The following is a 21,610-nucleotide window of genomic DNA, read 5'->3' as shown; positions in this document are numbered from 1 at the left end:
GTATTTCCTTTAAAGAGTTTTGTAATTTCCATGTCTGTTTCATTGATTGGGATTAGTCTGCCCCCATTTCTGCTGATTGGTGATGCTTGACTGTCCGCTACTTCGCATTCCTTTTTTAATTCCTCTCGGGGCTGCTGCTAATTTCCCTCCTTCTTATTTCTTTTCTTTCATATTTCTCTGAGTTTTTGCAATCCTGAAAGTCTCTTTTGGCTTTGAGAATTCTGTTATAGATTATGCCACAGCCCCCAAATGAGGGCTTACCTCATTCTCTCCTGGCAGAATGGCCAGCTGAGCAGGCGAGGTTAGGAACCTGGGAGCAGACTTAGCACCACGTGCCCTGTCTCTGGAACAAGGGGACACTGAGCTCTGTCTTTCTCAATCGTTTGTGCTGCCCGAGAAGCCTGCTCCTACATCACTGTCTCCAACACCTTTGTTTGGCATGAGGATACAGCATCACATCTCCTGCAGGGCATGGCAGGATGTACTTATACAGTACCTGGGGCCCTTACGGAAAGCACTTTGAGCTCTCTCCCTTTGCCTGCTGCTGTGGCTCCTGAGGGACACATGGACCCCTCATGTCAATATGTGGGTCTCAGTCATTCAAACACAATGTAAACATCTAAAGATCATTTTGGGGAACATTGGCCAGTTTCTGCCATAGGCACCAATCCATCTCCTCCACCACGATGTCAAGGGGACAAGTGAGTTTGCCTGTTCTATTCATTCCTGTATTGTAGTGATTAGACCAGTGCCTGCCACAAAGTAGGTGCTCAGTACATATGATTGAATAAATGAATGACTTAATTAAAATGGAGAGGATTTGGGGTGATCTTTTCTCATGTACTTCTGATGGTTGCATTGGTACAAAGGTACTTGAGCTTGGAAATGACCCATGGTGTTTATAATTTTTTTAAGAAAGGAAGGAAGAAAGAAAAAAGGAAGGAAGGAAGGAAAGGCAAGAAAAGGCAAGAAGAAAAGAAAACAAAAGGAAGAATAAAGAAGAAAAATCCTTTGCAGAAACTGTTGCCCTGGCCAGTTTGATCCATTTGCCCTTTTATGCCCGCCAAAAGCCCTGATTTGTTTTGCTCCTTATGTGACTCCCTTTGCTTTTCAGTGGGACTTTACCTTGAAGCATTCTTGCACTCTGTTAGAAGCACAATTTGTGATGGCCTTGCAGAACGGAGGAAGCAGACACTCTCTTTGCATTTGGCTCACAAAGTCCAAGTTCAAAGTTCAGCAAAAACTGGTGTGTAACCAGATGCATTGCCATCTTCAGGCCTGAGCAGGAAATATGGGATGTGGGTGGTCCCTTCCAGGATGACCCACGGCCGCAGCCATGCCATGAGGCGGCTCACTCTCCACACCGTCTGGCATTGCTGAGTCCGTCCTCCAAGACTCCCCTCTTCCACCTGCACTTTGTTGTGGTCCTATAGGCTGAGCCTATGTAGACACTAGGGAGTTGTATTTGGATGTATTTATTAATCAAATACTTACATAGTGCTTACTCGGTGCCACATTCTGTTCTAAGTGCTCTACAGATATTAACTCATTTAATCTCCATAATAACCCTAAGCGGTGGACATTATTTTTGGCCTTGTTATTTTGGCTTTGTTTTTTCAATGAGGAAATGGAAGCAACGGGTACCTAAGTAGCTAGTTAATGATCACCAGCACCGTATACCAAGTGGCCAGCATGCCAACCTAGGTACCCTGGCTTCGGAAACCTCATGTCTAACCACCAGGCCGCACCACCTTCATTTTGCCCCACCTATAGATTTAGGTCTGTGCCCAGAGCAAATCAAGAAGATGACACCAACAGTAACAACTGTCACAGCAGCAGCAGGTGCATTTATTAACTCATCTGTCACCAGGCTGCCCAAGTGCTAGAACAGATCTTTGTAGCATTTTTGTTTCCCCAGGTCCAAGTGGGAACTGCGCTTGACACATCCAGATCTTGAATTCATTCTCAAACAATCCAAATGTTTTTGAAAAGTCTGGGTTTGTTGTTGATGTGACCCAATTTCCTAGGCCTGGGTAAATTTTCCTATGATTGATGAGTCAAGGAATGGAGTGTGTAGAGATGATGCTATTTGGGATGAACAGAGCCCCAGGGGACCACATCCACTCTGCCTGCCTCACGGCAGGCCACGGAGCGACAGCCCCAGGCCAGGCGCCCATCAGAACGGAGGGACCTGCCCTGCTTGCGGAGGAAAAACAAAGCAGGCAGGCCTCGCCTTTGCTCGCTGAGTTCTGCAATGTTTATCGGCCACGATGAATTCCAATCGTGCGAGGACAACTCAGACCTGCAGAACAGCTCAGTGCAGATGCACAAACATTGTTACCACAACAAAGAGAGCGCCCCATCCATTCGGAGCCTGTCTGAGGGGAGAGCGGTCTTGTGCGCACACAAAGCCGGCAGCTGTGTCTTTCAAGTGGACTGCGAGAGAACCGGGAATAAGGAGAACGAAATTAAGCCATTCTCCTTGGGCCGTGCTTATTAAAAATATATTCACTTCTCTTGTCGGGGGTGCGTGTTTCGGAGAACAAAAGCCCCCTGGCCGCCCAGTAGAGAAGTGTGAGGACGAGGTTAAAGAGGACGCTAGCGGTTCCCTGGGTGTCAGTGTCACGTGAAAACTCAGTTATCTGGGACTCACACAACCAAAATTCATTTAACTGGGAAAGAATGTCTGCAGTCTACTTTTAGGAGAGAGCCGAAAGAAGTAGCTATCAGAGCTTTACTTAAAGGGGAAGAAAAAAACAAAACAAACCTTCCATGACTTGTTCTGCAGTTTTTATATGAATAGCCTCATTTCCTAGATTGTCTGCATTTTACTTAGTTTTCTCTGTGAAGAGAACTAAAAATTAGACTGGTGGCCCACTCACAGAAGAACCTTGCATTCTTTAAAAAAAAATTATATTTAGTGTACTCTACTTAATTAGACAGGAATGCTTTTAGAAAATTCTTCAAAAATAAGAGTGTTCTCATTAGTCCTTAAGCATAGGAACATCAACCAGAACAGTGTATTGACGGAGTTCATCTATTTGGCCTTTATCATACCTAGCCAACAGCATAAATTGCTTCCCACTCCTGATGAAGAGAAAGTGAATGATTAGGGGTCTAAATGAACCAGCTTGCCTTGCCCTGGGGAACCGGAAAACTGGTTGAATAGTAGCTGAACTTTACTTTCTCCCTTTCCTGTTATGCTAATGGCCCAGAACTCCAGACATGGCAGAGGCAGGAGGTTAGTTTTCATTTATGCCTCTTTAGTCAGCAGCGCTATTTATGGGGTTCTCATGGAAAGCATATTAGTTCAGATCAAAGAGCTTAGCAGGTGAACTAAGAATCTCCAGGTTCCCCACTTAATTTGGGGGGACCTAAGTTTTACCATTTATTCACTGAGTGAAAATTGTGACCAAAAATTCCAATTTTTAAAACAGATCTGATTTATATATATATATATATATATATATATATTTTTTTTTTTTTTTTTTTTAGAGAGAAGGGAAGGAAGGGAGAAAGAAAGAGAGCAACATCTATGTGAGAGAGAAACATTTGATCAGTTGCCTCCTGTACTCGCCATGACTGGGGACCGAACCTGCCATTCAGGCATGTGCCCTGACTAGGGATTGGACAGGTGACCCTTTGCTCTGTGGGACGACACCCAACCAACTGAGCCACAATGGTCAGGGTTGGGGTGAGAACTTAGATGCGCTCTTCACTTTGGTCTCATGCAGAACAAGGTCTAGTGAAGTGTGGATGTTCTTCCTAGAAGTTCATTTGACAAAAATGGTGTCTGGTGAAACCATGTAAAACGTTTCAAAGCTGTTGATGTGTTGACTCACTAACGTGACTAGAACGGGGCAGTTGGAGGCAGCTGGTAGATTTTCCCACTAAAGATTGAACACTCTGAAACCTTGTGTTCAGAGACCATGGCAAGGACCCAGTAGGTAAGGAAACAAATGAAACAAATGTGATTAAGTGACGGAGGGTTAGAACGATGAGTGGGTTGGAGAGTGGATGGTTGGAGCTTTGTATGGGTGAATGTACGGATGGATAACTCAGTCATATAAAGCCAGCCTCTCTAGTTTAATCTACCCATGTTTGAAATCTGGATTTACCATTTACTAGCTGTGTGACTTTGGGAAAGATAGAAAATCTCTCAAAACCTTAGTGTTTCTCAGCAGTAAAATGTGGCACCTGCCTTAGAAATTTGTTTTGGGGATTATATCCTATGCAAGTAAGAGTTTAGCCTCATTTCTGACACATCGTAACTGCTTAACAAATGATAGTGTTTCATTTCCCAAGTAGGCAAGACTATGAAGCAAAGTTATGAACAAGGTTTTGTTTATTTTCCTATTGGTAAGGGGAATCGTGTGCTATTTTCAGAAAGATGTCATGTCTTGAATGCTGGGGGCAGCACATCAAAACGTTGATTGGGCTTGGTCCCTGGGGTCGGGTCGGGATACGTCAGCACTTAGGAAATTCAAGCACTCTTTCATTTCCTTGAGACCACTGACAGCATTAACCAAGGTTTTAGGCAACTAAGGCACTGGTCTTGACCTGACTCACTCATTTACTAATCGTTGCACCAAGCCCCCGAGTTAACTGGCATTTGCTAAATGACCAGGACCAGCTGGAGAGACCGGGAGGCCGTGTTCAAGCTGCAGTTCACAGGAGAGTGAGGTGTGTGTGGGAGGCAGTCCCACTGAGCTGGACCCCCGACTCAGTCACAAGCACTGGGTTCAGATGTCGGCTCCATCAGGCTCTAGCCCTGGGATGAGTCTGAGCCCCAATGTCTTCTTAAAAATGGGGGCGATGATAATTGCAAAGATCACAGGGTTTGTATTGGCGTCACACCGGGTAAGGCAGGTGAACGAACGCATGTAGAGACGAAGTGGTATCCCAGTGGGGGACAGTACCTCAATTATGCAGATGGGTAGTGCACAGACGTGCTGAAGAACACGCACATCTCCTGGCCTGGATCATCAGAGTGACTGTTCTCCCGGCTCAGATTTGCCGCCCAGTTAATTTACTCTCCCCAGCCCGCCACGTACCCACACAAGCAAGCCAAGGAATGCACGTGCTGAAGGGAGCAGAGAGCGAGGCAGTTACCCAGATAATTTAGGCGGAAAGCATTGTTTTTTCTAAAAATGCATCCAGATATTGCAGCCAAAGTGGCCCTGGGGGAGGGGAGACCGAAACAGGCAGGACATTGAGCCGGTGGGGGTGGCACGGAACCTGTCCTCACTCCTCACCTGCCCATGTCTCTGTCTCTCCTGCTGATTCTCTTTCCCTCTGAACGTCTCCCGCCTTCTGAATCACTCCGTTTCTCTGAGTTTCCCTCGGACTGATGCTCATTTGGTCTCTCGCTCCTTCTACCTACTTGTCTCCATCGCTCTGATGCTGCCCCCCTTCTCTCTCTGTCTCCTCATCTGCGTCTCTTCCTCTCACTCCCTCATCCCTGAAGTCTCTCTCTGCCTTGTTTATTCTCTTTCCCTCTGTTTCGCTTCATTTCTGTCCCCCGTTTTGCTTTCTCTGTCTGTCTCGACCTCTGTCCTCTGTCTCTGTCTGTCACTGTCTGTCTGTCCCTCTCTGTCCTCTCCTTTAGGGAGTCTGCGCCTCTCAGCCCTGAAAGCTGCCGCCTGCTGTTTTATAGAATCTGTTCCCTGTTCCTCAGTGACTAGTTTTTTTCCTGCGGTTAGAAAGTAGCTCAGGCCTTAACCCATTTCCTCTGGCGGATCCAAATTAATTAGGTGAGACTGGGATCGCACATTTCAGAATTAGAATAATATTTTTCAAGCTCCTTGGAGAGAAGGGGATGGAAGATGGAGAGGAATGGGAGCAAGGAGGGGGGTCAGGGAGCTGAGGAGCTGAGGGAGGGGGATGGGCATTGAGGAGGGGGGCTAGCAGAGGGGGCTGCTCTTAAGGATTCAGCTCTCTGCGGATGAGGGCCATCCTTCTAGTTGCCAGAGGGCACTGGGAAAGGATGAACCTTGGAGAATGGTGTTCAGCAGTCAGGGAAGCCCCCAGGGCCGGGGCGGCCACCTGGCTACCATGGGAACCACACAGGACAGGGTCACCGTCCCCAAAGAGCCTGTCTCTTCAGGAATGCCTTCTCCAGCACGTCAGAGGGAGGCAGGCTGACTGCACCCCAGTTAAACTCATCCTCCAGCAGCAGCCACGTCCAGGCACACTCAGCACCCATCGAGCCTGATGGCCCACACAAGGGTGTCTTCCCTTCGCCCTCTGTCTTGAGAGCCTCAGGAGGAACCTCTGAGAGTCTCCCCACCCTGGCAGAAAGGGACTCAGTTTGAAAATATCTGCTGCATCCTCCTTGGCTGATGAGCCTCGGAGCAAATCTACTCTGAAGTGGCCGTTTACACTGTCAGTGGGGACAAAAGCGAGGTTGGGATGGCAGCCCTGCAAACGCCGGGATGTACTATAGCTGGGCTGTGTGCCAAGGACACGCTGACGGCCCAAACAGACCAGGCTTCCTCTCTGGGACATTCATGTCAGCGTCCTCAGCCCCACTGTGTCCCAGGGCCCAGCCCAGTGTCCCTTCTCGGTATGGACTGCTGAGGAGGAACCTGTGGAATGCATCTAAGACCGACCTCGTCTGGTGCTGTGTTGATACAAATTGGGGTGTCTCAGCCTGGCCACCACTGACATTTTGGGCTGTATAATTTTTCGTGGTGGGCTCTCCTGGAGCATTTCCCTACCCAGTTGTGACAACAGGAATGTCTTGGGACGTGGCCAATGTCCAAAATCGCCACGGAAAATGACTGATGCAGTGGACTTGACCACAAGAATCCATATTCCACACATGTAGGAGTCCTTCAGAACTCGACAAGCAAGAAAAAGAAAGAAAAATAATACAAACCTTTTCTTTCATGATATTAGCTTTACTGAGTTACAATTCACTTACCATAAAATTTATCCATAAATTTTAAACTGCACAGTTCAGTGATTTTTGTACATTGAGAATCATCAAGGTTTCTGTCACCGTTATTTAATCTTAGAACATTTTTACCTTCCCCCAAAGAAACCCTACACTGATTAGCAGTCCCTCTCCATTTCCCCCATCCCCAGCCCCTGGTAATAACGATCTACTTTCTCTCTCCATGGGTCTGCTTAATCCGGGCATTTTATATAGATGGAATCATTCAATATGTGGTCTTTTGTGACTGGCTTCTTTCACTTAGCATGATGCATGATGTGCTCAAAGTTTATTCATGTGGTAGCATGTGTCAGTTCTTCATTGCTTTTTTAAGGCTGAATGCTAATCCATTGTGTGAACACAGCACGTTTTGTTTATCCATTCATCAGCTGACGTACACGCAGGTTGTTTCTACCGTTTGGCTATTATTGATAATGCTGCTATAAACCTTCATATACAACCGTTATGGGGACATATGTTTTTATTTCTCTTGGGTATCTACTTAGGAGTAGAATCACTAGGCCATATGGTAACTCTATGTTTAACATCTTGAGGAACTGCAGAACTCATTACCAAAGGGCCTGCACCATTTCGCATTCCCACCAGCAGTTAATGAAGGCTCTGATTCCTCTACCTCCTTGCCAGCCTTTGCTTAGAGCTGTTTTAGTGGGTCTGAGGGGGTATTGCATTTCCTGATGACTGATGGTATTGAGCTGCTCTTCATGTTTACCTTCTTTAGGGTGATGTCTATTTATATCCTTTGTCCGTTTTTAAGTGTGGTGGTTTGTTTTTATTACTGAATTTTAAGAATTCTTTATATATTCTGGATATTCTCTTATCAGAAATACGATTTGCAAATATCTTTTTCCCATTTTATGGGTTATCTTTCATTTTCTGATGCAGACAACTTTATAATTTTGATGATGTCCAATTTATCTTTTTTCTTTTTTTGTTTATTTGTACTTTTGAGGTCATAGCTAAGAAACCATTGCCAAATTTACGGCAGAGATTTACTTCCATATTTTCTAAGAATTTTCAGTTTTAGCTCTTAATATTTAGGTCTATGATCTCTATTGAGTTAATTTTTATGTATGGTGTGCATGAAGAGTCCAGCTTTATTCCCTTGCCTGTGGCTGTCCAGTTGCCCAAGCATCAGCTGTTAAAGAAACTGTCCTTTCCCCATTGAGTGATCTTGGCACCCCTTTGGAAAATCAGTTGGCCATCGGTATATATGGGTTTACTTCTGGGCTCTCAACTCTAGTCCATTGGTCCATGTTTCTGTTGTAACTATCTTCTTACCACGTAAACGTGGTGGGAAGGTGTAGTTGATAAACAGGAGGATGCAGGAATCAGGTAACTTGCATATGTGTGCTTTAAAAAATAAAAGTTATCACACTTTGACAGTAGAAGGCATCTTAGAGGTCATGCTAGTGTAGATCCTTGTTTTGCTAATGAGAGGGAAAGTTTAAATTTAAACTGTATTTATTTATTTTTATTCGGGTGACATTGGTTAATAAAGTTATACAGGTTTCAGGTGTTCTGTATTGTCTGTGTGTTCACCACCCCAAGTTAAGTCTCCTTCTGTCACCTCCCCCACTCCCTACCCCTGTGGTCATCACCGTGCTGTTGTCTGTGCCTATGAGGTTTTTAAAATATTTTTTGCTTAATCCCTTCACCTTTCTCGCCCAGCCCCTGCACCGCTCTTCCGTCTGACAGCAGTCAGTCCTTTCATTCTCTGTAAATTTTACTCTTAGAGATGAACAGATCTGCCCAAAGGCTTACAGCTCATCAGGGGCGGAGCTGGGATTAGAACCTGAAGCTCTCGGTCCTCGAGGCAGTTCTTTTTTCTTATTCCCAGGCCCTGACCCTCAGGCCTCTGACCCAGACCATAGGTCCGCCTAGCGAGCTGCTGTGCTCTCCCTCACTACGGGTTCCCTGCAGGGAAGGGGGCGGTGGCATGAGCCTGCTCCTCCTCCTACCGCCCGAAGAAAAGAAAGCCGGAGGGAGGAATGCATTTGGAAAATCTGAAATTGCTGTGTAAATGCCACTGAATGATAAGATTGCCAGTTTGATTCTCTTCTCCCAGGAAGGTACAGCGTGTCAGAGGCAGCGTAATGGAAAGAAACAAATCACGCCCAGACATGTTTTTAAACTGCCGGGGTTGTCACTTTCCGGGGGGACAGAGTGTGGGGCTAGAACCCCAGTGTGAATGGAGACTCGGGATGGGGTGGGCTGGGCTGGCTGGGAGGGGCCCGGAGGCGTGGGGCCTGGCCCCACACCTCAGCGACACCCCTACTACAGAGAAGAGCTCTGGCCCAACTGATGTGAAACGGGCTCACGCAGACCCGGGGACCCGGCCCTGTAAGGACAATATCCAGATGGTGGTCTCCTGAGGCTTGCCCACCTCTTCTTTGCCTTTTCAGAGGTCCCAGCCTGTCTCTGTTGTCCCTCAACACTGCTTCTCTCACGGGCCACTGCACGGGGCAGGTCCGGTTTGAAACCAGGCTGCGGAGTGATTCCCCCTAAGCCGGAGCCCTTGGGTGGCAGGGATTGGTTTACCTTGGTCTCTGCAGGCCCTGAGGCGTGCTGAGCGCTCAGGGCATGCGGGTCTGGTCGTAGAGCCCACAGCGGCTGCCCTCTGGGGGGGCGGGGCCTCTTGCAGAGGGGCGGGGTCTCCCGCGACCCCGGGGACATCTCTGCACCTCTGCTCCGTCCTGAGCGTTTTCCTCACTGTGTTTGTAATGGTTCTCTCCTGGGAGCTCCGGTTGTGTTCCTTGTGGGCACCGTCCATGTGTTCTGATGTTTATCTTTTTATCTGTACCCCATCTTTGCAGCCAAATCACACCTTTCTTTGACCGCGGGAGGTGTGTGTTGTACTTATTCGGGTCACCAACATTGAGTGCGTGCTACTTGGTGTGCGTTTTTCGATGGGGAGGTCGGTGACTCTGATATTAGTCTCCTGCGGCTGCATTTCAGGCCTACAGTGTCAGCCCTTCACTGCAGTGGCGTTCTGCTGGCCAAGCCGCTGTCCATATCTGTGGGGCCCGGGTGGCAGGGGGCTGGAATTGGGGAGGACCAGTATTTTGAAAGGGCTCAGAGTTCCTTGGTTGAAATGAATTAAAGAAAGAATCCATAATCACTACATTCTAGTGCCTGTACCCCCTCTACCCCGCATTCCTCCTGAGACCAGCCCCAGATGAAGCTGTGCCTGTGAACTGAAGTCCGTGGCTCTGTACGTCAGAGGGCCTCTGGGGCCATGCGCACCTGCTCGGTGAATCTCACTGTGTGATCTCCTCCTCCTTTAGGGCTCTGGCCGACATCCTGAGACAACAGGGACCAATTCCCATAGGACACTGTGAAAGAGAAGCAATCTCGGCCATCGATACCTCCCCCAAAGAGAACACGCCGGTCAGATCGACCTCCAAAAACCACTACACCCCCGTGCGCACGGCCAAGCCGACTCCGGGTAAGTGCGAGCGCACCGCCTGGAATTGAATCTTTGCTGAGGCTGTTGAGAAGTTTCGGTGGTGTTGCTGACCCCATGGGGTCAGTCTCGGAGCTTGTGCTGTGAGACTCTCTCATGGGCAGATGAACTTGTGGAAGTCTGGGGACTGTCCCCTGGGGAGGGATGGGCATGGTAGAAATTGCTGCCAATGAGTGTCCGGGCTGGAGGCGTGCTGTTGATTTGGGGCATCTGTGGTTTAGTGAATGGCTGGCATAGTTCTCCTGCCTGAAAGGGAGCTTGTGGTAGAGTCTGGTCACCCACTGGCCCACATGGGGCAAGGTTTAGGCTGCCGAGGACTCTCTGTGACAAGAAATTGCTGCAGTCCATGTTAGAGGCTTCTCAACTATTAGAATCTCAAAAAGCACTTGCGAGGGTAGGGATTACGTCTGTATGGCAGGGCAGCCCTTTCTGTGTGCTTATGGTTCCCGGATGGATGATGCGTCGCCATGGAATAGCAGCACACCTTCTGCTCTTCTGCCTGCCCACTGCTATACCCACGTGAAGGGAACGACGCAGGGCTCATGTTCCTTGTCGTGTGGAACAGCAAATGACGCTCAAGGACATTCAGGGACTTGGACAAGGTTGCTAAGATGTTAGTGATAATAAGACATCAGTAATGACAGTAATATAACTTGACATATATTGGATCTTGCTCTGTGCCAAAGTGTTGTGCTGAGCAATTTGCATGTGTTTTCTTACATCTTCTTCACAGCAACCTTAAAAGGACTTATATCACCGCCATTCCATATGAAGAGCAGAATGGTTCAGTAATTTTGCCAAGGACACAGGATTGTAAGAAGGAAAGCCGGGATTTAAACCGGGAATGAAGGGAACCATCATCAGGACTAGGAAATCCTAATATCCTAACCCAGTGGTGGTCACAAGACCTAAGTATCTGAGTGGACAGTCTCTTTACAAGCACAGCCGGGGAAGTCATTTCTCATGAGGAGTTTTACCAGACATGCTAGTACTGACCCAGTCGCCAACACTGCTGCTATTTTGAAATCTTCACATCCATCACCCTTTTCAAAGGATGGGCTATACAGTTTGGACTAAACCTGCAATAAGGATATGCAACAGCTAGGTGGCAGTGGGTGTGTTGCAAATTCAAAATAACAGCAAATATGCTGCTGGGATCAAATTTATTTTCCATTCATTCTTGAATCTTCTTAAATTTCTTAAATAGGAAACCACCTACTTGCCTTTAAAGTAATAGCATTAAATCTTTAAAGAATCTGATAAAAGTTAAGGACATTCTCATTAGAAAGTGTATGTGAATAACATTCATTCAATATTTTCCATAGAATGTAAGGGGATTCATAGACCTTTTCATTGTTAGAGATCCATGACTTAAAAGGAAAGATGAGAGGCACATCTTTGCAAAAAGTTTAAGATGCATTTTTAGCCTTAACATCATAAATGCTTAAAATGTGAGCAATATCAGAGTCTTGGCAAAAAAAAAAGAAAAAAAAAACTACATCCAGTAGTTATTCACCCAGATGCACTTTATTTTTTTTTTTTTAAAGCACCTTATTTATTTTATTATTTTTTTCTAGTACTTTACTTTTTATTGTATTTTCCAGATGCAATTTAAAATCACCTGGTAAGCTGTTTAAAATGCTAGTGCCTGGGTGCCACAAAGTAACCAGAATTTCTAGGGATGCTGTTGGCATCAGTATTTTTAGAACTCTCTCCATGGTGATTTCAACATGCAGACAGGATGCAGAACCACCAGTCCGTATGGATTCTCTCATTTTATGAGTAAGGACGTGGAAAGACTGCTAGTGCTTCCCAACTTTGGTGGCACGTTGGAATCACCTGGGGAACTTTAAACATTAAGGGGACCTGGGCCCCAAATTCAGAGATTGTGATTTAATTGATGTGGGGGTGTGGCCTGAGCAAGGTGGGGGTGGTGCTTAGAGCTTCCCAGGTGATTCTAACATGGAGCCAAGTTTGAGGCTCACTGGGCTGTGGGAATTACACAGACGCGCCATTCTCCCTAGTCCTGATGACTATTGCTCACTGTTGAACCTAACCTTGGTTTTTTGACCGTCTTTGAGTAGGGCATTTTCCTTCCCTGAAGATTCATGGCCTGAAGTGAGGCCCCTCTAGAACCTTGCTTGCAATTCCAGCACTTCTGGTCACTCTGATACCCAAAGCATCCTGGGGAGTTTACCTTTACCCACCTTCTCCGATTTTCTTTGTCGCATTGACAAGCCAGCCAGCTGCCAGCCACTGAGTCTAGACTGATTAAGTAGACAGTCTTGATTTGCCCTTAATGCCTTTCGCTAGGCAGGAATATTTGTCATTTTTTCTTGTTTCTGTGTATATCCTCTCCTCTAGTGATCTGAGATAGCAAGCAAGCTTATAGTTGTATGATTCACTCCTGTGTTTGGAGAAATCCCTGTCGGTTTTTCTCAGATTGGAACTCTTTGCTTTACTTTCAGAAGTGGGAGTTGTTTCCCTGGTCCAGAAAGCACTTACATTTAAAAGCAATTTCATAACAACCCACGACATCTACAGGTTATAATGGACACAACTGCTTTTCCTAAAAGCTGATATCCTTTGCCCCAGAATATTGCAATTTGAGCAGAATTTAAACAGAACTTTGCCCAAGTGTTCAAAGTGGAGATTGTGATTTCGCCATTGACTGTGATTCATCAAATGAACACACCACCAATCGTGGGTGTTTGGTGGCGAGAGTCATTTAGGAGAATTTTAAGGGAGATATCTAGAAATACCAGGAGGCGTCATAGCATATGGGTATTTTGGCTACACAAAGAATTCTTCATGGACCTGCCTCATCAGCATCACCTGGGAGCTTGTGAGAAATGCAGACTCGCAGACTCCATCTCCCCTGCAAGGCAAGTTTGAGAAGCACTGGGCAACCGTGGACTCCGAAATGTATCTGCTCAGTTTGTTTCCCAGCCATACCTACGTTGTAGAGTTGTTTTAGGGACGAAATGAGTTAAACCTACAAGAGCACTTAAACCAGGTCCTGACATGCAGTGAACACTCCACATTAGCCATGACGGATTACAGAAGGCTGTCCACCAGTCATGGCAAATGAATAAAAAAGGACAGAAAGGGAGGCATGGGTGCCCTTCGACCACGCAGGGGCCCTGGGGTTGTGTCTGAAATAAAAGCCCCTAGCCCCAAGCTTTCCTGTGTTTGGCCCCTGCCTGAGGCGCGTCCTCAGAGGGTGAAAGTGCTTTGGAGGGCTTTGTACAGCTCTCTCAGGGGCTTGGACATCAGAAGCACACGCTTGTGTGATGTAGGAGTGGATCCTGCGTTCATAATAATAAAAACAAAGATATCGCCAGCCTCACTGAGAAAACCAGACTGCGCATCTACCAAGCCTGCGTACTCAGCACTCTCCTCTATGGCAGCGAGACGTGGACCACCTACGCAAGGCACGAAAGGAAACTCAACAGCTTCCACGTGAGGTGCCTGCGACGCGTCCTGCATGTCGCCTGGCAGGATAAGGTTCCCAACACCGAGGTGCTGAAGCGAGCCAACATGAGCAGTTTGCATGCAGTTCTTAGCGAGAGACGCCTCAGGTGGCTCGGCCATGTCAAAAGAATGGATGCAGGCCGTATTCCCAAAGACCTCCTCTACGGCGAGCTAGCAGAAGGCCAGAGGATGACAGGGCGCCCAAAACTGCGGTTCAAAGACATCTGCAAAAAGGACATGACACAATGCTCTATCAATCTCAACACATGGGAAGTTCAAGCAGACGACCTCCTAGCCTGGAGGCTCGCGGTCAGGCAAGGTACGTCACGCGCAGAGGCTGCGCGCAACGAGGAGGCGGTCCAGAGAAGATCGAGGCGGAAGCAGCGTCAGCAGCAGCAACAACAGCCATCTGCCTTCACCTGTAACAAGTGCGGCAGGGATTGTCACTCCCGAGTCGGACTGCACAGCCATTCTCGGCGGTGCAGATAGACTCTCAAGAAGCTACGCCATCGTCTCTCGAGATGGACGGCTGCCGATGACGATGATGATGACGTGAGCAGCACTACTACCATTTGTGGAGCGCCTCCTGTGTGCTGGGCATGCTATTTATGAGAGTGAATAGAAGCTCCTATTCCCACGTTAGCAGAACTCTCCTCTTTCCTTCCATAAGAGCCTTTTATCCTAACTCTTCCAGAAGTCCTTTCCAACTTGAAAGGGAGCTTCATAGTGGACAGTTACTTTGCAGATAGAAAAACCAGTAAAGGCCACTTTCATGCCCCACCCCTCAAATCTGGCTGCCTCTACTCATCATGCGGCCCATGGACCAGCAGTGCCTGCAGCCCGTTGGAGCTTGTTAGAAATGCAGAATCTTAAGCTCATCCCAAGACCTGCTGAATCAGAATTTGTATTTTAACAAGATCTTTAGACAATTTGCATGCACTTTGAAGCTGAAGAAGATCCCTTCAGCACAGTGATCCTCAGCCCTGGATGCACACTGGGTTCATGTAGGGTGTTCTGAAATACTAATGCCTGGACCTCATCCCAGAGATTCTGGTTTAATTGGTCTGGGGTAGAAGCTGGACTTTGGTAGTTTTCAAAAACTTCCCACATGGTTCCATTGCTTGGCTAGTAAGAGCAGAGAGGGAGGCTGTCAAGCAAGGCAAAACCCTGGAGGACTGTGGAGCTGGGTTCACATCAAGACCCACAGGATGGAGCCTGGCTGGTCCAGGTCACTGGGCGCAGGGACCGGTCCTGTCCATGGAAGATGGGCAGAAGGGAATGGAGGACTGAGGCTCATCTGGGAGGGCGAGAGGCCAGGCTGCAGCTGTGAATGGGGAGAGCTGGGCATCAGCGGACACAAGGAAAAATAGCAGAATTGACTAGAGGGCCCTGCAGAGCCAGGCACAGGAAATACCACGTCTGGAGTTGCAGATCTCCTGAACCCAGGATCTCAGAGGTTTGGGGTGGGCTTGCTTGGAGTTTATGGATGAGAGGAGTGGAGACCTAGCCTTTTCACCTGGCCTGACTCACTGACTCGCCGCTGGGGGAGGGGGAGGTACCTGTTCCTTGCGGTAGCAATGATATCATTTGTTGGCGTTTCAAAGCTGATATCCAGCTTCCTATGATCAAGAGTGGCTTCAGCCAGAGGAAATTAACATTTATGCCCCAGCTACGCACCACTGTGGGTTGTATAAATGAGCAATCGGTCATCCTGCCTCTTGTCAAAGCCCCTTGCTTTATTGGCAGGCTAAGGGAGCCAAGGGATATGACTAAGCTTTATGGAGACCAAGCACCAAGGCTGGACAACTGACAGAGGGGCGCTTTGTCACGCCCCTACATGGCCCGGCCCTTCCGTACTTCCTCAATCTCAGCTTATTGCCTACTGCATCTGTCGTTGGAATCCAGACACCCCGTCCCCTGTCCCTCCTCATACCATGCACGCTCTTTCCTCACAGAATTCCACCCCCTCTGTTTGGTGGCCAGAAACTGTTCGGCGCCTGATGTTGGCGCTGTGGAATTTGATGCTCAGACAACACTACCTTTCTGAGCCTCTTCATCTGCTGCTGTCCATCCCCTGCCTTATTTTCTTCAGAGCACTTACACCACCTAACATTGTATATTGTTGCTAGTTCGTTGGCTTATCGTCTTTGTCCCTATCAGGATGTAAGCTTCATGTAGGCAAGGGGTTTGTGTTTTTATTCACTGTGATATCTTAGCCCCCAAAATGTTGCCTAGAAGCTCATCATAGTTGCTCAATGACTGTTCAGGGAATGAATGAACGAGGACACTGTCCTTTACTTGGGTGGATATAGGAGCTAACGCATAGGTATTGGTTGTAGCTGCATGCTGAGGTCTTACCAAGGCTGTGTGCCCCTTCTGTGGCCCTCTGTAAAATTAGTGTGGCATTGGTCACTTTGACAGTCCAGCTGGCCATCTGGTGGTGTGAGCTGAGCTGGAGGCCCTGGTTTGCAGTGTCCAGGCTTCTCATATTCCAGGGCCTGGCTCCTCTTTCCTGGGCTCAACCAGGACTCCACGGTTCAGTGCAGCCAGAGGCTGTGAACCTCGCTTCCTGGCTGAGCTCAGAGTGGTCGTAACCCAGGAGACCCTGCCTACTGCTTCCTCTTTCGAGAAAGATTCCTTCACAGAGGTCTTCCAAGTCCAGGTAGCTCAGATTCCCTGTTTCCAGGCATAGGTTTAGGGCTATAGGTGAAGCCAGACGATGTGGGCCTTATACCCGAACTCTGGGAAACTTCTGGTCCACCTCAGCCTATAATAAGAAATGGTATTTTTCTTTTCTTGGTCCTCCACAGGGGGACTGGATTGTCTTTTCTACAGGAGCCTGAGATTGATAGCCTCATACGACTTTGGATCTTTAAGGGGATGGTGAAATCAGCTGTGACCCAACCTGAACTGGACCTGTGAGGACACTGAGGCACATTGAGATTGCCTAGGTGAGAGGCAGCGGGGCCAGGCCGCAGCATCCAGGCTTCAGTGTTGGAGTTGCAAATGAGGTCTGTGCAGGCAGACAGACCTGGGTGGGAATCCTGGGTCCCACCTACAAGTTTGAGGACTCAGGCTCCATCATCTCAATTCCATGTCTGTAAAGTAAGAATGACTAGCACCCTACTCAAAGAGTGATGAAGGAGTTGAATGAAATGACCCATGTCTTTTAAGGGCTTAGTACTGGCTTGGCTCAGCGTTCCTGCTCAGAAGTCTCCTGCAGTTTCATCATCATCATGAGCACCACCTCTGTTACCAGCTGCGTCTTCTCCATCTCTCCTTCTACCTTGTCTTTCCTTCTTTCCTTCCCTCTGTTACCTCCCACTGCCCCCCTCTGCCTATGTTCCTTTTCACAGTTTCCCTGAGTATATTGATCCTTCTCTCACGTTGGGGGTCTTCAGCAGTGGCTGGTTCTCGGCTCTTCTGCGAACACATGCACTAACTTCGCCTACGGTGGTCCTGTCATTTCATTCCTAGTTCTACTTTCTTGGACATCCCGTCACTTCCAGGTTTTCTCTTGGCAGTACTTTCTTTCTAAACCTGCGCTTGTTGTTTGGACAGTCTCCTTGCAGACTGGCATTGACCTTTCCCAAGTGGGGTCTTGTTACTCTTTCCCCAGATGTTAGGTCACCCCGTTCCCTCAACACCATACCCTTGTTCATGCAGCCATTGTCCTGCAGGTCTCTGCCTGGGGACGACCTAGAGTGAACCAAAGGCTGACCGCAGCAGCCCCCAAGAGGCAGCCACTTTTTGACTGTTGTCTCCTTACAGGTTCTGGAAAACCCAGAAAGTTCACTGAGTCAAGGCTGGTGGTAGAGAAAAGATGGCACTAATCCTCGATAACAGGAGTAACATTAATCAGCGCGTATAACATAGTTACTGGGAAGCACTGGGCACCACTATACATGCTTTACCCACATTATATCATTTGATCAGCACAACTCTTTGAGGTCGTATCATAGTTACCTTTATTGTACAGATGAGAACATCGAGGACAGGGAGACTGGAGGGAGGCCTTGCCCCAAGTTCACACATGTAGCCCTTGGTAGAGAGAGGACTCCAGCCCACCCCTGGCCCTCAGGCACTGTGCTGTTGAGCTGCTCTGTTGCTCCTGGTGCCTTACAGTTCACTTCCTGTTAAACATAGATGGCAGCATATTGTTCATCTCGGCGTCACCAAGAGCCTGCAGTGCCGTTTGACCCAAGCTTTAGACATGGAAGCATCTGCCTCTGAAAGCATCTAAACTGATTTTGTCTCGGTGTTTTTAGAAGATAGGGTAATTACTACATACCATCCTGTATCCCCAGATAACTTAGAGCAAGCTTCTCACGTGCCCAGTGCTGTGTTGGTTCCCGGGGTCCATGATGGAGCCCCAAGGAGGTGCTGACAAGCGTGTAGACATCTTCACGTGGGATGCAGGTGCAAAGGCAGGAGTGGGAAATCCAAGACTCCACGGAGGCCCAAGTGCCTGAGTGGGCCTGAAGGATGCCCAGGAGTCCAACAGGCTGACAGGGGTGGGCAGTGGGGAGTGAAAAAAGGTGCAGGCAGCCTGCCAGAATCACAAGAGTGCTAAGTAATGCCTGGAAGGAGCATTCTGAGAGAGGGCAGCTCCTTTCAGGGGCTTCAGTGTGTTGGGGCGTGGGACCCCCCCGGCCCCATCACCATATTGCAGAGCTCTGTGGGCCCTAGAGTCAGCTGCCTCTGCTTCCCTATTGCTGTTTCCTCCTTTGGGCCCAGGCAGTGACCTTACTTCTCCCCATAGCCACTCCCCATTCTTAGTCAGAGCTTTCTTCTAGACCGAGCCAGCACATGGGCAGAAGCCCACGGGCCGACCAGCTTCCCCACGCAAAGGGCCATCCGGTCTTGGTTGTTCTGATCATTTCCTTTCCTGCTTCCTTCTGGGCTGAGGGGACATTTCAGGTGAGTGTCTTCTGAAAAGCGAGACTGTACATGGTCTGTTTCAGAGCCAGTCCCCGTGTGCATTGTTTCCAGTGGTTCTGTGTGATACTGGGTCTTTTCTATGAAATTTCAAGAATTAGAGGCAATTTAGGTGATAGTTAAAAGCACAGACTGTGGAGTCAGACTGTTGTGAATCCAGACTCTGCCTCTGTTTTCCCCATTGTAAAACGGGGCTAAGGATGGTATCTCCCTTCTAGGGCTAGTGTGGGGATTAAGTGGATTTTAGTGTCAAGTGATCAGAGCAGCATGTGGCACGTTACGTTTGGCACAGGGAAACACTTTTAAGTCTGCACCATCTTATCTGTCTGTGACTAGGCCACGTGTGGCTATTGAGTGCCTGAAATGTGTTTCAGAGTCCCGTAAGATGTCAACGAGTTGCTGAGGAAAAAGAACGTAAGGTACCACCATATTTTTTATATTGATTACATGTTGAAATGATAATATTTTGGATATATGGGGTTAAATAAAGTCTATTAGTAAAATAAATTTCACCTGTTTTTATTTTTTAATGTGACTACTACTTAAAAATGTAAAATTACATGTGTAACTCACATCTGTGATTCACCTGATATTTGCATTAAACAGGACTTGCTTGAGTATTAGCAATATTGAGTATGTCTACTGGAGTTCACGTTTCGGTCCTGAACAAAACAAACCCTCTTACATTGTACTGGAAGAGAGACATCGAGTAAGCAAAGAAATACCTTCAGAGGTTGCTAGGTGCTAGGGGTTCCATCAGGCAGGTGATAGTGGAGTCTGGGGAGAGGCAGTCGCTTCTTACAATGTGGTCCCAAGAAGTGGCTTTTGAGCTGGCACCTGACCGATGAGGAGGGGCCACCGGTAGGGAGATCTGGAGGAAGAACATTCCAGGCAGAGGAAGCATCACATGCAAAGGCCCTGGGGCAGGAGCAAACCTGGCATGTTCAGGGACTAGCAGGGAGATCCAGGTGGCAAGTGGTGGATGAAGGAGTGGGCAGTGCCTGATGAGGGATAGACACAGCCATGGAGGCCACAGTAAGGGGACTGGATTTTATTTAACTATGATGGCCTGATTTCTGTTTACATAAGATTGCCCTGGGCTTTGCTGAGAAGCGGTCGAACCAGGTAATATTTCTAATAGCAACAGGAGTAGTAAGAGAACTTTCTCACTCCCTCCTCCACAAGAAGATACCCCGGAAAGGGCAAGGCAGTGCAACCATAGCCTGTAGGTTTCAGAATCAGACAAACAAGGTCCCAGTCCCTGTTCAGTCTGACAAGGCCACAAACCTTAGTCCAGGGCTCTTCAACGGGGGTGGGCACAGTCTTTCTGAAAAGGGCCACCTTGTAACTGTCTCTGCTGCCAGTACTCATTGTTGCCATTAAAGTGCAAGAGGGGCCCCAGTAATAACAAACGAATGTTCACTGTTACGTTCCCAGAAAACATTATTTACAGTAATAGTTCGTGGGCAGGATTTGGCTTTTGGGCCCTGGTCATCAACTCCTATGCTTAGCCTTTCTCTGAAAGCCACAGGCATCTTCCAGGTGACATTTAGTTCCATATGACATGTGAATGGGGACACATCCCTCTCCGGGAAACCGTGGGGCAGTCGATGGCAAAGCAGAGCCACAAACTCAGGAGGTGCTCCTTGAATGTCGGCCGCATTTCTTTCCTCCCTTTCCCGCAACTCCGGATCCTGATCTTCCAGCTGAGGGAACGGGGCCTACTGAGGGTTGATGAGGCAACCCCAGTGGACACCAGGGTCCTCAGCCCTGACCTCCCGGCTTTATCTGTCACCCGGGTGATGGTGAAGAAAGTGAGCTTATTTTTTTAGTATATTTTATTGTTTATGCTATATAATTGTCCCCACTTTTTCTCCCTTTGCCCCCTTCCACCCAGCGCTCCCTCAGGCAATTCCCTCCCGTTGTCCGTGTCCATGGGTCATGCATGTACGTTCTTTGGCTGATCCCTTCACCTTCTTTTATCCAGGCCACGCCTCCCCCCGCCCCTCTACAGCTGTCAGTCTGTCCCATGTTCCGAGCCTCTGTTTCTATTTGGTTAGTTTATTTTGTTCATTAGATTCCACCTATAAGTGGGATGCTATGGTACTTGTCTGTCTCTGACCGGCTTATTTCTCTCAGGGTAATGTTCTCCAGGGCCATCATGCTGTCACAGAAGATAAGAGTTCCTTCTTTTATACTGCTGTGTAGAACTCCATTGCGTAAATGTGCCACAGGAAAGCGTACTTACTGTATTTACAAGTGACATACCACTCAGAGGGTTGGCCAGCACCCTCTGGGTGATGTCAGACTCAGGGTTCACAATGTGTTCATGTAAAGACACCCCAAGGTTACATCGAACAAGCCCCTTTCTGCTTTTCAAAGCTCATCCTCCCGCTGGGATCTCACACCCCATTGATCCCAGCCCCGAGACTTGATCTGTGTCCCGTCCCCTCCTTGTCGGCGTGGCGTTCTGTTCCCCCAGCACGTAAGTGGGCTCTGCTCCCGCTCCTCAGCACAGAGGGCCGCCCTGCCGTCGTTCTGCAGCCTCCCGCCTGCCTTCTCTCTCCCCGGAGCAGAAGTTGGCAGGAACGGTTGTCTGCACCTGTCGCCGTGCTTCCTCCCCGGCCACCCACTGTTCCGCCCATGCCCAGCCGGCTCGCGGCCTCCTCCTTTGTACAACTTTGGGGTTCGAGGAGCCGCCTCCCGCTGGCCTCTGTGGCCAGAAGGGAATGCCCACCCTTCCCTCCATGGAGGCCAAAGCTCTGGCCACCTGAACC

The 21,610-nt window shown here is 48.3% G+C and overlaps 1 protein-coding gene across 3 annotated transcripts in view; it reads left to right on the top strand.

Annotated features, from left to right (window-relative positions):
- Positions 1-21,610, top strand: part of SHISA6 (shisa family member 6) — a 272,872-nt gene that overhangs the window by 11,691 nt on the left and 239,571 nt on the right. For all 3 annotated transcript variants that reach the window (XM_090291441.1, XM_090291440.1, XM_090291439.1), the window contains exon 2: positions 10,243-10,403. In XM_090291441.1, coding sequence (XP_090147567.1) covers positions 10,243-10,403 — 161 coding nt within the window. The remainder of the gene's footprint in view (positions 1-10,242; positions 10,404-21,610) is intronic.

Source organism: Furipterus horrens, unplaced genomic scaffold (assembly GCF_987537825.1).
Source record: "Furipterus horrens unplaced genomic scaffold, mFurHor1.1.pri manual_scaffold_11, whole genome shotgun sequence".
NCBI classification, from domain to species: Eukaryota; Metazoa; Chordata; class Mammalia; order Chiroptera; family Furipteridae; genus Furipterus; species Furipterus horrens.
The sequence above is the reverse complement of the archived record's forward strand: the minus strand, read 5'-3'. Positions and strand labels throughout refer to the sequence as shown.